The sequence below is a fragment of the Sturnus vulgaris genome, chromosome Z, assembly GCF_052056855.1.
Source record: "Sturnus vulgaris isolate bStuVul1 chromosome Z, bStuVul1.hap1, whole genome shotgun sequence".
Lineage (NCBI taxonomy): Eukaryota > Metazoa > Chordata > Aves > Passeriformes > Sturnidae > Sturnus > Sturnus vulgaris.
This window is the reverse complement of record NC_142283.1, coordinates 511,647-527,763: the sequence shown is the minus strand read 5'-3', so window position 1 is coordinate 527,763 and position 16,117 is coordinate 511,647. Positions and strand designations below refer to the sequence as shown.

Below are 16,117 nucleotides of genomic sequence, written 5' to 3'. Positions count from 1 at the left end.
CCCGGCGCTGCCCGGCGCGGCGCGGACAGCTAAGAGCCGGCGGAGAGGAAGGACCCCTCGGCTCTGTATGAGGGGACGCGGCCCGGCCGGGACGGGACCGGAGCGCTGAGCGCTCCCCGAGATCCCCTCCCCGGGCACCCTGTCACACCGCGAGTCACACGGGGGCTCTCCTTCCCCACCAGAGCACCGAGGCACACAAAGTCCCGGAGCATCAAGTCCCAGGTCTTGACATCGGATCTCCGCCTGGGCCCGGCGATGGCAGCGGGGCCGCAGGCGGAGGGCTCCCCCCGGCCGAGCATGTCCGGCAGCGGCCCAGGAAGGCCGACGGAGGTGGGTCCGGGGAAGGGGCTCTCGGCGGCCCGATCGTTCCTCCGTGGGCTCTGTATTGGCCGTTTGTCCTTTTCCAGTAGGGGTTGTTCTGATTTTTGCTAATAGAGAGATTTGGTTTGGTGTCACTGCGTGTGGGAGAGACCCGCCCTTTTCAGGGGTCACCCTTTGCGGGTGACTGCAAACTCGCAGCGTGTGTGGCAGTAGCGGTGCCGGGGCGCCGCTCTGTCACGGGCACGGTGCGAGCGTCAGAATTTGTCCGAGAAGTTCCCGCTGAGTCACAAGGGGCAGGAGGGACCCCCAAACCCTCCCGTAGTCCCGCAAACCGCCCCATACCCCCCGGCTTTCCAAACCCCTCAGAGAGGGGTGTGGTGCAGCTCGGTCCCAGCCCCAGAGCTGGCTCGTGTGGACAGGATTGCACAGATGTCACTGAACCTTACACGGCCCTGCCTGCAAGATTGAGGGTGCCAAACCACATATGTTTATGCAAAATGTATTTGATAATGATTAGACAAAGAGATGTTAATCAGAATTGCTCTCTGCACAGTTCAGGCACTATAACCACTGCTAGAGTGCACTGTGGAGCAATAGCTGAAACGTGAATATGCTTGTATGAACAGTGGAAATATGAAGTAAAGGCTGGATTCTACGACCTCAGAGGCCTTTTCCAGCCTGTTATAAAGATTCTGTGATTCTTAACGTCGAGGTAATTGTATTAAAGCCGGCAAAAACAATTACAGGATGGAGACTGGCGTTACTCACCCACGCTGTGTCCATTGGGCTCAGCCTCGAGCAGTGACCTTGAGATCACATCATCCCCACTGCAGGAGGAATTCCCACATCCCAAGAAGGGAAATGTCAGGAGATGCTGCCACTAAAACTTGGGACGGGGCTTTTCCAGTCTGAAGTGCTGCCCTGTCAGTCAGATGTGCCCAGGCTGTGCCAGCTCAGCAGCTCTGCACGAGTTCTCAGTGGTGTCACTGGGTTCTTCCTTTCTCTGGGGATTTTACCAGTCCTGCCACAGCTTCAGCTCCCTCTCAGGATGTTGAACTTTGGGATGGAGGAGTCAGGCTGGTTTCAGCATTATTCACCCCAAAAGCAGCATGATCCCCCTCCTTCATTTCCCACTGGGGGCTTTGCAATCAGAGCCCTGTTGGAGTTGTTTGAGCCCATTCCAGGATGAGCCTCCTGCTGCACCCAGCTCTCAAGATCCTGTCTGCCAGCACTCTGCTGTGTTGGGTTAGAGTTTCACAGCCCTTTTGGGGGATGCTGCGTCTGTTTGGTCACTCATATGTTCATCGAGGGGTGTTGGCATCCAGCCCATTGCCCCACACCAAGGGGCTGCCACGGGACCCCTGTGGTTATTTGAGGGTGAATCTGCTGCCCTGTCCCAGCAGGGTGTTCCTCAAGTCCAGAATTAAATCCTGGTTCTGTTACCAGCACTGTTCCTGGTCCTAGCATGGACTCTGGTTCATCCTGAGCTGCCCAGACCAGCGAACACTCCCTGATTTTACTGTGCTGCCTCAATAACTGCCCTCTGCCATCTGTTTCTTTTATGCACAAATGGTTGCACTGTAAATATTTTTTAAAAGTGAGGGGAAAAGTGCCACATACTGAAAACTATACAGAGACAGAGTGAACATTACCATCATGTAGAAGTAGTTTGAGTAAGCTGACTCTGCTTTTTCAATTTTTTTTAATTCTTTAGGTTGTATGTGTGTTTGTGGAATTCTCAACTTGTTCTGATTCGCCAGTTTGCTGCAAAACATTCCTGGCACAATGATGCAGCTTTTTTCTTTTCATGCGGAAGAGTCACAGACCCCCAGGGCCATAAAACCATCCAGTGGCAGCCCTGCCATGGCAGGGACACCTTCCACTGCCCCAGGGTGCTCCAAGCCCAGTGTCCAGCCTGGCCTTGGGCACAGGAACGGGGCAGTGCACACTTGATAGAAACCTCCCGTATTTGGGATAGCTGTGCCCAGCTGAGGGGAGGAGGGCGCTGCATTCCTAGGCAAACGTTTGTGCAATTTGTGTTTCTGCAGGTGGCAGAGTGGCTGGCACGTCCGTTTGATGGCTTCTTTGCAAACACGGGCAGTGCCCCCTGTGCAGCTGCAGCGAGGTCGCGGAGAGGCGGCTCTGGCAGAGGCCGTCGGCAGGAGCAGAGAGCCCCGAGCCCCGGGGCAGAGAGCAGCAAAGCCACAGCTCCTGCCAGGAAAAGAACAAAGCCCTGCTCTGTCGATCTGCCCTGTGCCAAGCCCGGGCGGAGGCGGAGCCAGGCCCGGGAGGAGCTGCCGTGGGTGGAGAGATACAGACCTGAAACCCAGGTGTGAGAGCTGCTCCAGTGCCCTCGCAGGGACATGGAGTGCCTCTGTCCATAGCCTGCACTGCCAGGCCCTCACCATACCCTGTCTGCTGAGGGCTCCTGGGTTACTGATTCCCTCTGAATGCTGGCTGATTCACTGCCACACTCCAGCGAGCTCTTTTTCTGTAGGACACACGTTCCCACTTCCCAGGCTTCCTGAGCAGGAAAAGCTGCTCAGGAGACGTGGTTTCCTGTCAGCCCACTTGTAAACTCTTGAACCTGTTACTGAATTCCAGACACATCTGAAATTCCAAGCACTGGGGAAACCCAGCCATGGATTTGCAGAGGTTCCAAAAAACTTCTGCAGTATTAGAGTAAAAAAAGTAAAAAGGACTAGCTCCAGCAATAGCTGTGAAGTATCCTGACACAGACAAGACTGTAGTGTTACTACTTACAGAATAATAAATAGCTCATTATGTCCTGACTACAAAGAATGGAAAACTGATTGAGGAAACAGGACGAGATGGTCATCCTTAACTGTGGCATTGATTCTGCAGAGCACGTGCTTAACTGGAACACACACCAACACATCTGCTGATATTTTACCCAGCATTTACTCTATTCTTTAATTTCATCATTGGAAACCAGGAGTTTAATGTATAACTTTCACGTATTTTAACCTTGTTTCAGAATGACCTTGCTGTGCAAAAGAAGAAGATTGAGGAAGTTGAAACCTGGTTAAAAAAGCACATATTTCAGAGGCAGCCAAAGCAGGTAAACTTGGTAAAATCAGCAACTGGAGGCATCAAACCATACAAATGAGCTGGATGCAATTTCAGATTCAGAGAAGAAAATCAGCTGAGAGGAATAGCAATTGTGTATCTTCTTCATTGTAAAAAATACTCTAAGAACATAGGTTGGAGCTTGTACATTTATTTTGGGCTTATGGTCCTAAGAGGTGGAGTCTGATTGTGCTCAGAAATGCTGTTTTCTGGCATCCAGTCATAAATCACAACTCCTCAGTATGTGAGGAGGCATTCTTAGACACAAATTGCCAGCCTAGCCTCGTGTTTTGCAGGGCTGGTTCTCCAGGTGAGTGTTGTGTTGGCAGTCACATGCAGTTTATTTACCAGAGGTATTAGGAGCAGAACAAGGCTCTCAGAGTCCTGGCCTGGTTCTCTCTGTCTGACTCTTCAGCAGGTAAATTAACAGCACAAAATGTGTGACTGGGGTTTCACTGGGAGGGAGGATAAATACCAGACAAACTGTAGGAGAAATTCAACCACTGTTCATCCTTAGCCAACTGTCAGTCTTTATTTGTCACATTTGTGATTATGTTTTGTATCTCTGTGTCAGGGTGGCTCTGTCTTGCTGCTGACTGGCCCTCCTGGCTGTGGAAAAACTGCAACTCTGCAAATTCTAGCCAGAGATCTTGGCCTTCAGGTGCAAGAATGGACCAATCCTCTCTCTTTAGACTTCACAAAGGAGGACTTGAGAAATATGTTTGACCATGGTAAGCATGTTGGGAATTTTTATCTTTCCCCCTCCTCTTCCTGTTACTTTTGTGGGTTTTCTGTTTTGTATTTCTGCTTCATTTCTCTCTGTCACATGACATCAGACCCACATCCATGTAAGTCCATACCTTAGTGCTTAATGAGACTTCCTGTTGCTTTTATCTGGAAAGGGATTTAGGTTTTTTTACAGTGTTTAGTCCAAAATAATTGACAATTCAAATCAGTATAGAGCACTCTGTAATAGCCTGGATATAATTTGAACCAAATAAAAGAAAACAGGTAACTGTCTTTGGGTCCTCAGTTGAATTACACCCCTGTAAAAATTCTCCTGTGTTTGTCACAAGTTTGCCAAAGGGCTTGTTCAGTGCTGCTGTCAGAAAATAGCACGGGTGGGTATTGGTTTGTGTGGGTTTTTATATTTTACTTGGTATAATATAGAACACATATTTTTAATTAGTTTTCTTTTTCAGACTCAAATTTTCATACGTTTCCGAGTCAGGCCCAATCAGCTCTCTTTCAAGATTTTCTGTTAAGAGCAAATAAGTATAACAAACTTCAGATGCTTGGGGAGTCCTCAGAAAATGATAAAAAGCTTATTCTTATTGAAGTAAGTGAAAACTTGTGAAATGTTGTGTTTAAAACAGTACTTTTTGTTGTAATACTGACACGCTGACTAGCTAGGTACTGGGTTGGTGTTTCCCAAAGTTAGTCTGCTTTACTGCAGATGAGATCTTCATTCCTTTGTGTGTCCCTACAGCAGTCTAAACATCCTGCCTGTAGTCAGTGATGCCTCAGAAGCAAGTAGTGAGGCAGAAATGGGAGTCTGGTTTGGGCACAGAAATACATAACAGAGTCTCAAAAAATAGAGCAAACAATACTGAGAAGTCATTCCCATGTTTCTGGATTATTAAATTTCTGTAAATATATAGATGTATAAATAGGAAGAGTGGAAAACACACCACTCTTGGTGTTCTTTAATGGCGCAGGAGAGTGTAGGGGACACATGAGAATGAACACAAGCAGGAACAGTTGACATTTAGCACTTTCTGCCTCCTTTTACACAGGTAGTGTTTGGGGCACAGGTGTGAACTTAGGGCTTGTGGGCAGGTACAGGACAAGGCGTTATTTGTACTTGTGTAGAAGTGTGTTTCAATAACAATTTCTTTCTGAACTTTAAAATTCTTCTCCTGAGAGAAATTTTAGAAATTGGTAGTCAGGTTGTCTGTAAACTTTCAAGCCCAAAACAGACAGAAATTCTGGCAGGGTAATGCCTTGTACCATAGAATTTAAGAAGCAGAGTCTGATGAGACTTGTCTTTATAAAGTCACCTTGTGCAGGTCCTGTCACACCTGCCGTGGGTATCCTGCCCTCTTCCCCAAGGGAGCTGCTACCTGGAGTCTTTATCCTCCAGGCAAAACTCTTGTTCAAGGCAGTGTCATCACCCAAAGCTGTGTCTTAGGAAACTGAAAGCATTTCTTTGTAGGTGATAATTTTCCATTATGAGACGTACTATGCTTTGGGTTTGTTTTCCCTGCTGCTCCTCTGCAGCGTTGGCTGTGTTTAAATGTCGTTGACAACAAACAAACCTGAATTTAAAAACGTGTCAGTCAGTCTGTGGAAGAGAGTATTTACACCCGAATGTAATGACAGCAGCTCTTTGTTTTGGGCAGGACATTCCTAACCAATTCTACCGAGATCCTGGCAGCCTACATGAAATCCTCAGGTCAGTAGCAAAGAAGTTGTTAATTATGAGCTTTAGCAGCTCGCAGAGCTGGAGTTTGATGTTCACCACATTTTCTTGTTTTGCAATGCAGGAGTTTTGTTCGTACGAGTAGGTGCCCCCTGGTCTTTATAATCTCAGATAACTTCAGTGGAGACAGCAACCAGAGGTCACTATTCCCCCCAGAAATTGTAGAGGAGTTGTGTATATTCAATATTAGGTAAGACCTTCTACCTCACTAAAACATGGTTCAAATAACTGAAAGGTTAGAAACTAATTAATTTTTTTTTTTATTAACGGAATTCAACAGTTTCAAGCCCATTGCACCAACAAATATGATGAAAGTTCTTAATCGAATAGCTGCAGCAGAAGCCACTATGGTAAGTTAGCAAAGCTCATAACTTCTGTGCAGTGCTGGGACCATATACAAATATGTTATTTTTGTTACTGTATTTGATCTTTGGTACGAGAGCCCCACATCTCCCAGAAGAAAAAAAAACATTTTCCCCGGGGGCCACAGAAAGCAAGGAACAAGCTGGACAGATACCTTGTTTTGAAGATTAATTTCACTTGGTCTGTGGTCTGAGTCTACAGAGTTGCTTCTGAAAATTACTCTGGTTATTACAGTAACTATAAAAGTGAAACAACAGGAAGTGATATAATAAGAGGTCATGAACATGAATCCTGTATTATTCCTGAACTGTTTTGATTACAAGCAAATATCATATCCCACCTTGCAAGGAGCTGTGTGCATTTTTCCCTTTAATATTGTTATATAAATAATGACAGTGTGCTTAAATTGATTAAGTTTTTTAAAGTTTGCAGTGTTCCATGGTTTGAGCACATGGTGGATACTCATGTGCCTGTTCCTGGTGTGTGTGAGAGGTTCCCAGAGCCATGTTCAAATATTCCTTTTCCTGCTCTTCTATTGCTTTGAGCACTGTTTTTCCTTGCAGAACAGAGAGAAGAATTATGCCCTTGATAGAGCTTCTTTGGAGTTGCTTTGCAAAGGTTGTTCTGGTGACATAAGAAGTGCAATAAACAGCCTTCAGTTTTCCTCTATGAAAGGTAAAAAATATGGTTTTGTTAAGTGAAGTGGTATTTTGGCCATTTCTGCTGAAAACATGTTCTGTTCACAGTTGGAGCACAGGTGGGTGAGTTGCAAAAACATTCTTGACACGGTTCTGTGGAGCAGGAATAAACACAGGGTGTGTGGGGGCGAGAGTGGGGCTCAGCTGGTGCAGGCTGCGGTTAAACCATGACATGTGTGCATGTGCTGATGTAATTTGATGAAACACTCTCTTTTCTTCCTGGTGTCTTTGCTATTTGTGCTTGCTGTTCAGCGTTTCTACCATGCAGCCTTCGTTTGAAAGGGATGCTTTCATTGCTTGGTTTTTGCATTTCCCAAACTGCTTATTTAATGAGCATGTTACAAGTCATAATTGTTAAGGAGCTGATGCATGTGAGTTGCATTTTTAAAAGCAGCATTCTGGCATGCGTTGTTCATTCTCAGGACTGTGAAATGGTGACATAATTTACATTAAACTTAGACCTAAGGAAACAGGCTCATTCGTTGTCCTCTGCTATCTGTGGTAAAGCCAGAAATGGTACAGTTTCTGTCACACATTCTTTTTCCTCCCATTTGCTTTGCACATGGAAAATGTGCTCATGGAATACGAGATTTAAGGTAGTCTCAAGTCCGTCTTTTAAGAGGGAGTGTTGTACTTCGAGTTTTAGGGTATACTGAAGTTAGCTGGGCAGTTAAAGTTATATTACACAGGGCAGAGAGGAAGTTTCTACATTTAACTTACAGACGTTGAAGGTCAGTTATTCTGATGATGCCTTCAGGTGTACCAAGCTTGGATTGTTCCGTGTGAATCAGAAAAACAGAGGATTGCTCTCAGTATGGTGATTATGCCACTAACATGAGTGAATATTAGATTGGTGATGTCTGAGGAAAGCATGCTGGACACAGAAAATCTAAATAATGTTAAAATAACCAGTGTGTGTAATGTTTGATAAGTTGGAGAGATGTAAAACCATGAGAGTTAGAACTGGGGAGAAAACAAAGGCATATGAGTTCAGAGCTTCTTGTGTGAGGACTGTGGGAGTCACACGGAGCATTCCCCTCTCACATTTTCTCTGACACTGAGAAGGTGTTTGAACAGAACCTCTTCAGTTGTGCAGGTATTGCAGTGAGGTGAATGATTGACCCCCATCTCCTGGCTGGTCTCCTGGGCATGCAGCATTTGTTTTTATGTGTGTTAGGTGTGTTTCTTCACGTGTGTGTCTATGTAAGCACAATTGATTCACTTTGTAACATTGATAATGGGTTAAATAGATCCATGGTAATTGTGGGAGAAAAGAAGAATAAATACCTAAAGGATAATTTATCTTAGCTCAGTAAGGAACAGTCAAATGCCCTAAAATGAAATTGCGGGTGAAAATTTTCAAGTTTATTAACTTAGAGTAGAATAAGGGCTTTATTTCAAGAAGCTCAAAACTTTGTGGAAGGTAGTAGGCATTTGGAAGAATCACCTAAATGAAAGGTTTTCTTTGCGACTTTTTATTTGGGAGGTACACCTCCCTGGTAACCTCAGGGAGGTTATTGTACAGATAGTGCCAGTAGAAGACAAAATTGATAAGTAAACAGGATGTAACTGAAATAACAGGATGTAATTGAAATATAATTTACATACGTTTGTACTTGTGCTTTATAAAGATGACATTCTAAACGTGGTCAAGTGGGGAATGCATCAGAACTAGAAGGGATAAGCCTGAATGTTCTTTTCAAAGACAGCTGTTTATTGTTCAAAAAAGTACTTGGTACCTCAGCTGTGGCTTAAGGGACAGAAGTGGAATGAAGATAATGAATGATGCTAATTTGAGTGACTGGGTTGTGTTCCTAATAAATAAGATTTCTTCTAGTGCTCCCATCTATATAGCCTGTTCTGTTCCTTTTATTAGTATTGTTTGTTCACACAGAACATCAGCAGTAGCATATCTAGAACATAATGGAAAACTTCTGGAAAATCACGTACTCTGTCTTCATTTTATTTTTTATTTTATTTATAGACTGCTCATTGGAGAAAGAATTTTGGTCGAAGAAGAAGAAGTCCACCATAAAATGTGAGGAAGCAGGAGTATCCAAAGTAAGAAAGAAAAGTAAATGTGATACCTCGGAAGACCAGGAGATACAAGCTATTGGTGGCAAGGATGCATCCATTTTTCTTTTCCATGCTCTGGGGAAAGTTATTTATTGCAAAAGTAAGAAAACTTTGACTTACTCTCCCTTTCAAAGTGTAGGCAAAGCATGTCAGCTGCTGCTAGCTGAAGTAATGTTTGGTCAGTATCAGCAGTATAAAATCAGCTAAATCAGGGTCCCTAATGCCATTGGCTGTGCACATTTTGATACTAATTCACAATACTGGCTCCAAAACCAAGTGAGGATAAGTAGTGAGGTGAGGGAATACAAAAATAAGTTGATTAGATTTGTTATGTGAAGCTTAATGCAACTAATTGTGCGTGGATGACTGTGTGATATGGACTATAATAATTAAGTACCTGTGCCTGTGCCAGGGCTTTCTGGGAATTGAAAATGCTGCTGGTGGAGCTGAGAGTTGCTAACAACTTTTCTGAAGGTAGAGACTAAGGCCTGTGCAATCCTTTTCAGGAGAAGCAGTGTCAGAAGCAGAGTGCCCTCAGCTGCCTGCTCACCTGTCCGAGCACCACCGGGACACCTTGCTCATCCAGCCCGAGGTGAATCCAGCCTGCAGTGGCTCCAGGAGTTCAGCTGGGTCCTGAGTGATTGGTGCAAATCCTCACTCCCGTGGGTTTTGTCACTGCTCTCAGCTGGTGTGCATTCAGTCTGAGTTAGAGAATCACTCATCTGGGCCTCCCTGTGTCTGGGCACCACTGCACAGACCTTGTGTTCCAGCTCCCTGACCTAGATTTGTCACAGCTTTTTATACACAGGATCCTCTTCTTTACCCACTTGTAAAATCCAAACTATTCTTCTTCCTAACAGGATATTGTGGAAAAATCACATATGTCTGGAAGCATGTTCAATCTATACCTTCACCAGAACTACGTGGACTTTTTTTCTGATATAGATGATGTAATGAGAGCCAGTGAATATTTGAGCACTGCTGATGTCCTTTGTAGTAACTGGAGTGTAAGTGTCATCTTTTATAGGCACACACTTGTTTTTAAGTACTTTGACATTGAGCCTCTTGACTTTTCCCTGTATTTTGCAAGCTTAGGGTGTGAGTGACGTGAATTGTTAGTGAATGCCAAAGTACATCAGTGGCAGAAGAGATGCAGAGACAACGTTTTGTGCAGCTTCTGTCAGCATTTTATTATATTGTGGTGTTTGTAGGATACTCTACAAAGTATTTTTGAGTAGAGTATGTTTGTGCTGAGAAGGAATCAAGCTGTTTCTTTTTTTCTCATCAGCTTTGAATACAAATTTTGCAGTAATCTAGACTTTAAGCTGCTGTGCATGTTGTGCCAGTGCAGTTGCTGAGTGTGTTTCAATGCAGATGAGCTGCCTGGAGCTCACACCGAGCCCCGTTTCTCTCTTAGACGCGGCTTGTGATGGAGAGCTACAGTGTCTCCGTGGCTACCCGGGGGGTGATCCACTCCAACACCTCCAGAGCCTTTGCCCACCAGCAGGGGGGCATGGGCTTCCGACCCTTACATAAACCCCAGTGGTTTTTGATCAATAAAAAGGTAAATCCTTGATTTTATTTCTTCTTATTTTTCCCCTAAATTACGACTGTTGAGTAGTACGGGTGAAATTTGATCACAGTGCTAAACTTGTCAAATACCCTGTTTTGAGATAATCTGGTTCTATAAAGCACTTGCTAGAAGAGCAGTTTGCATCACTCCTTTAATGTAAAAATAAATCGGAGGTCTCTGACAAAGTCTGATGTCTGTGTCCAAGTTGGCATGTTCCTGGAAGAGTCTTAATCCTAAATTAACAGAGAGACAATTGGAGTGCTATTAGGTATTTCTAGAACTGAGTTTGGTTTTGTGCAGTTCTAAGCACATTGAACTGTTGTGTAAGTGTAAGAAATTTCTGCTGTTATGGTTTATGTGTTTATCAGAAATAGCTTGTTCAGGTGATACAGCAGATCTTGGCTTTTTTTACATTTTAACTAGTATGTTGGGAAAAGGCATTGGCCTGTGTGGGCTGGGAATTCTGTAATCAAGGAATAGGCTTGGGCTTTTTTAATTTTAATGCCCGGTAAAAGGCAAAGGGGAAGGATTCTACTGTTATGATTGGTATGTTAACTGTTTACCTTTTGTGTATCTGGTCTCATTTTCCAGTAGCTCCCTGTAGTAGGCAGGAAGAAAGTCTGTGTGTTATGGTACAGAACATCTACATTCATAATGGTTTACCAGGTTTCTAACATGTGGTTTCCCCCCCACTTCCCAACTCTTACAGTATCAGGAAAATTGCCTTGCTGCAAAATCTCTGTTTTCAAGCTTCTGTTTACCACCTGAGTGCCTTCAGACAGAGCTGCTGCCTTATCTTGCTATGTTAGCAAACCCAATGAGAAACCAAGGTAAGAGGGGTCAAGGTAACTCTTGGACTCTTTTTGTAATTGAAACATACTGACAAATTTCATCACCCAAAAGGTCAATACTGTTTATGCTTTTGTCTCAGTATAAAACATTCTCCTGGTAAATGTTATGTAGCTGATGCCCAAAGATCCTTCCAGTACCATAGCCGAAATTAAAGCTGCCATAGTAGGTTGGTCAAACTTTAGTGATTAAGGTGCTCTCGAGGCTTAGGGCTTTTATTATATTTGCTGGAGGATTTGATGAGAAGAATTTTGGAAAGCTAGTAGGCAATATTGACTAGATCTTCATTGCTTGCTGATACCTTTCCAGTAACAGCAACAGACTTACCACATCTAAAAAAGCCTTTCACAAATAAAAGAAGCAAAATTCAAGTTTGCAGTTGATTAAAAAAAAGTTAAATCTGAGATAATCCATTAGCAAACAGTTCACATAAAAAATTACTTTGTGTGGTATGTAATGCAAAAATTAGTATTTAGAAATCTGGGTCACTTATGCTGTTCCTAATAAAAAGTATCCTGTCTTAACTAAGGCCTTGACACATCAGGATGAGTGAATTTTGCAGGCTGTGGAATAATAGCTCTACGTGATCAGGGGATGAGCATCAGGGATTTTGAATTTTGTCTGTGGGCCATCTTTAAATGAGTTGTGGTAAACTGTAACAGTTTGAGAAAAAAACAGTTACATACATGGTGTTTTGCTATCTAAAATATGTAAAATATACAAAGGAATACTCAGCTAAGGTTATTGTTTATTTTCCAGTATGCTTCAACTATCTGTTCGTTGTATGATATACCTAATATGAGACTGGTGGTTCTTTTTTCTTAGCTCAGATTGCTTTTATCCAGGATGTGGGGAGACTGCCACTGAAAAGACATTTTGGGAGGTAAGCTGAACTTCTGCCTGTAGTTAAAAAAGTGAGACTGTGTCGTACATGAAAGGGAAGAACCCTTTCATTACATAGGTCTGTGATGTGACATTGAAAGACAATTTTAATGTTTATTTAATGAGTTATTTAATCTAAAATTAGATAGCTGCACCGGTTTCATCTTGTAGAAGTTTTGCCTATAAGGCTACTTAGAGTAAACCTTTGTTCAGAATGCCTGTTTTTTTGTCAGGCTCTAGCTACTGATTGCTGAAAACCCAGGGCTTTTCCCTTGGGACTGCAGTGGCCTCCTCACGGGCTGTGTGTGCAGCCCCAGGGCTGATAGGGCATGAGGAATTGTGGTCTGACTCTCATGAGCCCACTGAACCAGAGACTGCACTGACCCCAGCAGAGCCTCAGTAACACCTCTACAGCTGTGATGCCTCTGGAATTTAAAAAGTGCTTTATTGTTATTAATTGGTGTGTTTCTAGCAAAGAATCAAGTTCACAGCACAGTGAGACAAATTGTCATCTCCTAACCGGGACAGTTTGTTGAGGCATCTGGCAGAGCATCTCCTACTTGTCCCTGGTGTTTCTGCTGAGTTTAACTGTGAATTTCCAAGCTGCATTTCTAAGAACCACCCTGTTCCCCAGCTGTTGTATGAAGATTTTGATTGTTAGGGAGGAAAGAGAGTGTCCCTAAGAGGTGTATTTCTTTGTAATCCCCCTGGTCTGCAGCCCAAAGTGTGAAGCTTCTCTGATTAATTGTAGCTTCCTCATCCCTTTTAAGTTTGCCTGCAGCATACCTGTGGATACTGACACTGTGTATCTGCAGCAGTAAGTTGGTGGGGTGTCACAATGTCTGATCTGAGGGGTGCCTTCTCCTGAAAACACTGTCATCCTTTTCCATCTGTTGCGTGTGCAGTAGCACAGAGAAACGCAGATGTTTGCTTCCCGGGGGGGTCCTGACAGAGAATGAACTGTTACTGAATGAACCGTGCCCCTGGTGACCTCTGCGCTGCTCTGCAGGCTGCGGCTGGAAGCTCTGGGTGACAAGGAGCCCGGGGTGCCGGAGCCGTTCCAGGGGGACGGTGCCGACGGCGACCCCGAGGGGCTGCCCTCCAGCCAGTCCAGCGGGAGCGAGCTGCCCGGCAGCCAGCCCCAGCCCATGGCGGCCCAGGCCCTGCTGGAGGAGGAGGAGCTGAGGATCGAGGAGTACGACAGTGACTGAGAGAGCGGACACGCCCTGTGCCGTGCCCGCGGGGATCCTTCGCCGCGCAGCGAGCCGTGCCCGGCAGTGCTGCCGCGCCGTGCAGAGCTGCACAGAGCTGCTGCGAGCATCCTGACAGCTCCTCCTCGCTCTGCACGGCCGGCCCGGCGCCAGCGCTAAGGTACAAGCTATTTCCTGCCTCTCCTGAGCCGTGGAACTGCCTTAGGGCAGTGACAAGAGAGAAATAAAGGACTGAAATCAGTTTGAAAGAGACTAGAGATTAGCAGTCTCAGCCTTAAGTTATTTTTATGTTTACATAATATACTTTGCAGTTGAGCGGTGTGCTTCCTGAGGACACATTCTGTATGTGGTTTATTCAAATTCACACTTTCAAAAGTGCTGTTTGGAAGTTTAGCCCTTCTGGAAAGAAGAGGCTGGAATTTACACATGAAAATCTGATGTCCCATACTGGTGATGTTAAGAAAATTACTGTATTAATACTGTTTTGTACTCTGACTTACAGAAGACATAAATAAGATCTTCATGTCTTTATAAGTGAAACTAATGTTGTACCACTGATTATTTTGTATTCCTCTTGGAAAGATATTTCCATAACTTTTAAAGGGGAAAAGGCAGCAATTAAGCAGAAGTTATACTTGGTAGGAAGTTAAATGTATAATGTGTAGTTTTTCTCCTTGGCTTGCAGTTGTGCTGGGGGAAACACTGATCCTGTGTTTGGTAAGTGACACCTTTGGTAAGTGATGGAGTACAGTGGTTAGTCATACCACAGCAGGGAGGAAAACAGCTCTGTGTGATGCAGCTTTGCATTTCTGTATTGCTTGCAGCCAGTTTAGTGAGGGAAGACACGTGTTTATCCACCCTGACCTTGGATTAATGCTATTAAAGAGTCTGGACCTGTCCTCTCTCAAGGGACAGGGATAGTCTTTTCATCTACAGCTGTTGCTTAATTTTGAAGGGGGAAATTTCTCTCCTAAGTCTAAAATTCTGTTGCAGCTGTATTCATTACAGCAAACCAGACCATGACCATTAACCCTTTTTCTCCTCCCCAGGGTGCTTTGCATGGGCTGTTTCTGGGGTGCCTCCAGCACAAGTAACAGCAAGGCACAAAATACTGATTTTTATCTCGCAAGCACACCCCCACCCTCCCTTTCTGTATCTTTTCAGCTTTCTTTACAATTGCACCAGGTAACTGCAGCTGCTGTGTTGGCCTTTTCCTTGTTAGGGCAGAATTCAGTGCTCACCTGGCCAGTTTCTCCTGGCAGTGTGAGCTGCAGCTTGCAGAGCTGTTGTGCAAAACCTCTGTCACATGAAAACACCAGCTGGGCACACACACAAAACCCCCTTTATTCTGTTTGGAGCCTGAATGTTTCTCAGTGCTAGTGCTGCCCCATGAAAGCCTGTGCCCAGTTAACATCACGACACGTGAGGCCAGGCTGGGGCTGGCAGCACAGGCAGGTGCAAGCACCAGTGTCAGAGCAGCCCCCTTGGCATTTTGGCTCCCTTAGCACTGTCCCACGTACAAGGTGGGGAAAGAAGAGAACTGGGCTTCAGGCAGGGGTGAAAGGGACCTGGGAGTGCTGGTCAGCAGCGACTGGACATGAGCCAGCAGGGTGCCCAGGTGGCCAAGAAGGAATGGTGTGGCGAGCAGGGCAGTGATTCTTCCCATGTGCTCAGCACTGGTTACACCTCGAGTGCTGTGTCCAGTTCTGGGCACCCCAATTTGGGATGGGCATTGAAGGGTTGGGGCATGTCCAAGGCTGGTGAGGGGCCTTGAACACAAATCCTGTGAGGAGCAGCTGAGGGAGCTGGGGATGTTTATCCTGGAGAAAAGGAGACTCAGGAGTGACCTCATCACTCCCTCCAATCCCTGAAAGGTGGCTGTGGCCAGGTGGGGGTCAGGCTCTGTCCCCTGGCAACCACTAACAGAACCAGAGGGCACAGCCTCAGGCTGTGCCAGGGAAAGGTCAGGTTGGACATCAGGAAAAAATTCTTCCCAGAAAGAGTGACTGGGCACTGGGATGGGCTGCCCAGGGAGGTGGTGGAGTCCCCGTCCCTGCAGGGGTTTGAAAGAAGCCTGGATGTGGCACTCGGTGCCTTGGTTTAGTTGATGAGGAGGTGTGAGGTCACAGGCTGGATTTGATGGTCTCAAAGGTCTTTTCCAGCCTGGCTCATTCTGTGGTTCTGTGATTTTGGAGCATCCCCAGAAGGAAGGGTGTGTGTGCTTTCTGGGTGTGATGGGAGAGCTGAGGCTGCTCTGGGTGCCTTTGGGGAGCCCCATGGAACCACCCAGCCCTGTGTCCATTGAAGCTGTGACTGGGGTGGGCTCGGGGCTGGCAGTCCCCACCAGGCTCTCCCTCGCAGGGGACCTCGGGCAGGGGTAGGGACAAGACACACAGACATGGATTCAGGTGGCTGAGAGCAGCATGGACAACAATTGAACACAAGAAGCAGTATTTTCCTTCTTCCCCTGAGGCCTGTGGGGGCCCAATGTCCTGTTGTGATATCACCTGCTGGTGGAGGGTGACAAACCCAGTGACATGACTGGGGGCCGTGTTGTGATGTCACCTCCCTC

General features: G+C 45.5%; 1 protein-coding gene across 2 annotated transcripts; it reads left to right on the top strand.

The window, feature by feature from the left end:
- The first annotated feature begins 23 nt into the window (after positions 1-23).
- On the top strand, positions 24-14,480 carry RAD17 (RAD17 checkpoint clamp loader component). Of its 2 annotated transcripts, none has more exons than XM_088156280.1 (16): positions 24-330; positions 2,370-2,651; positions 3,320-3,403; positions 3,986-4,142; positions 4,614-4,750; positions 5,814-5,866; positions 5,958-6,083; positions 6,174-6,243; positions 6,820-6,931; positions 8,939-9,130; positions 9,537-9,622; positions 9,891-10,037; positions 10,448-10,594; positions 11,313-11,433; positions 12,278-12,335; positions 14,231-14,480. In XM_088156280.1, exons 1-16 carry the CDS (start codon positions 256-258, stop codon positions 14,268-14,270), a joined length of 1,887 nt encoding a protein of 628 aa, XP_088012406.1. In that variant the 5' UTR covers positions 24-255; the 3' UTR covers positions 14,271-14,480. The 2 variants fall into 2 exon arrangements, with proteins under 2 accessions (XP_088012406.1, XP_014745449.2); XM_014889963.2 differs by having other exon boundaries at positions 13,344-14,480.
- The last annotated feature ends 1,637 nt before the right edge of the window (positions 14,481-16,117 follow it).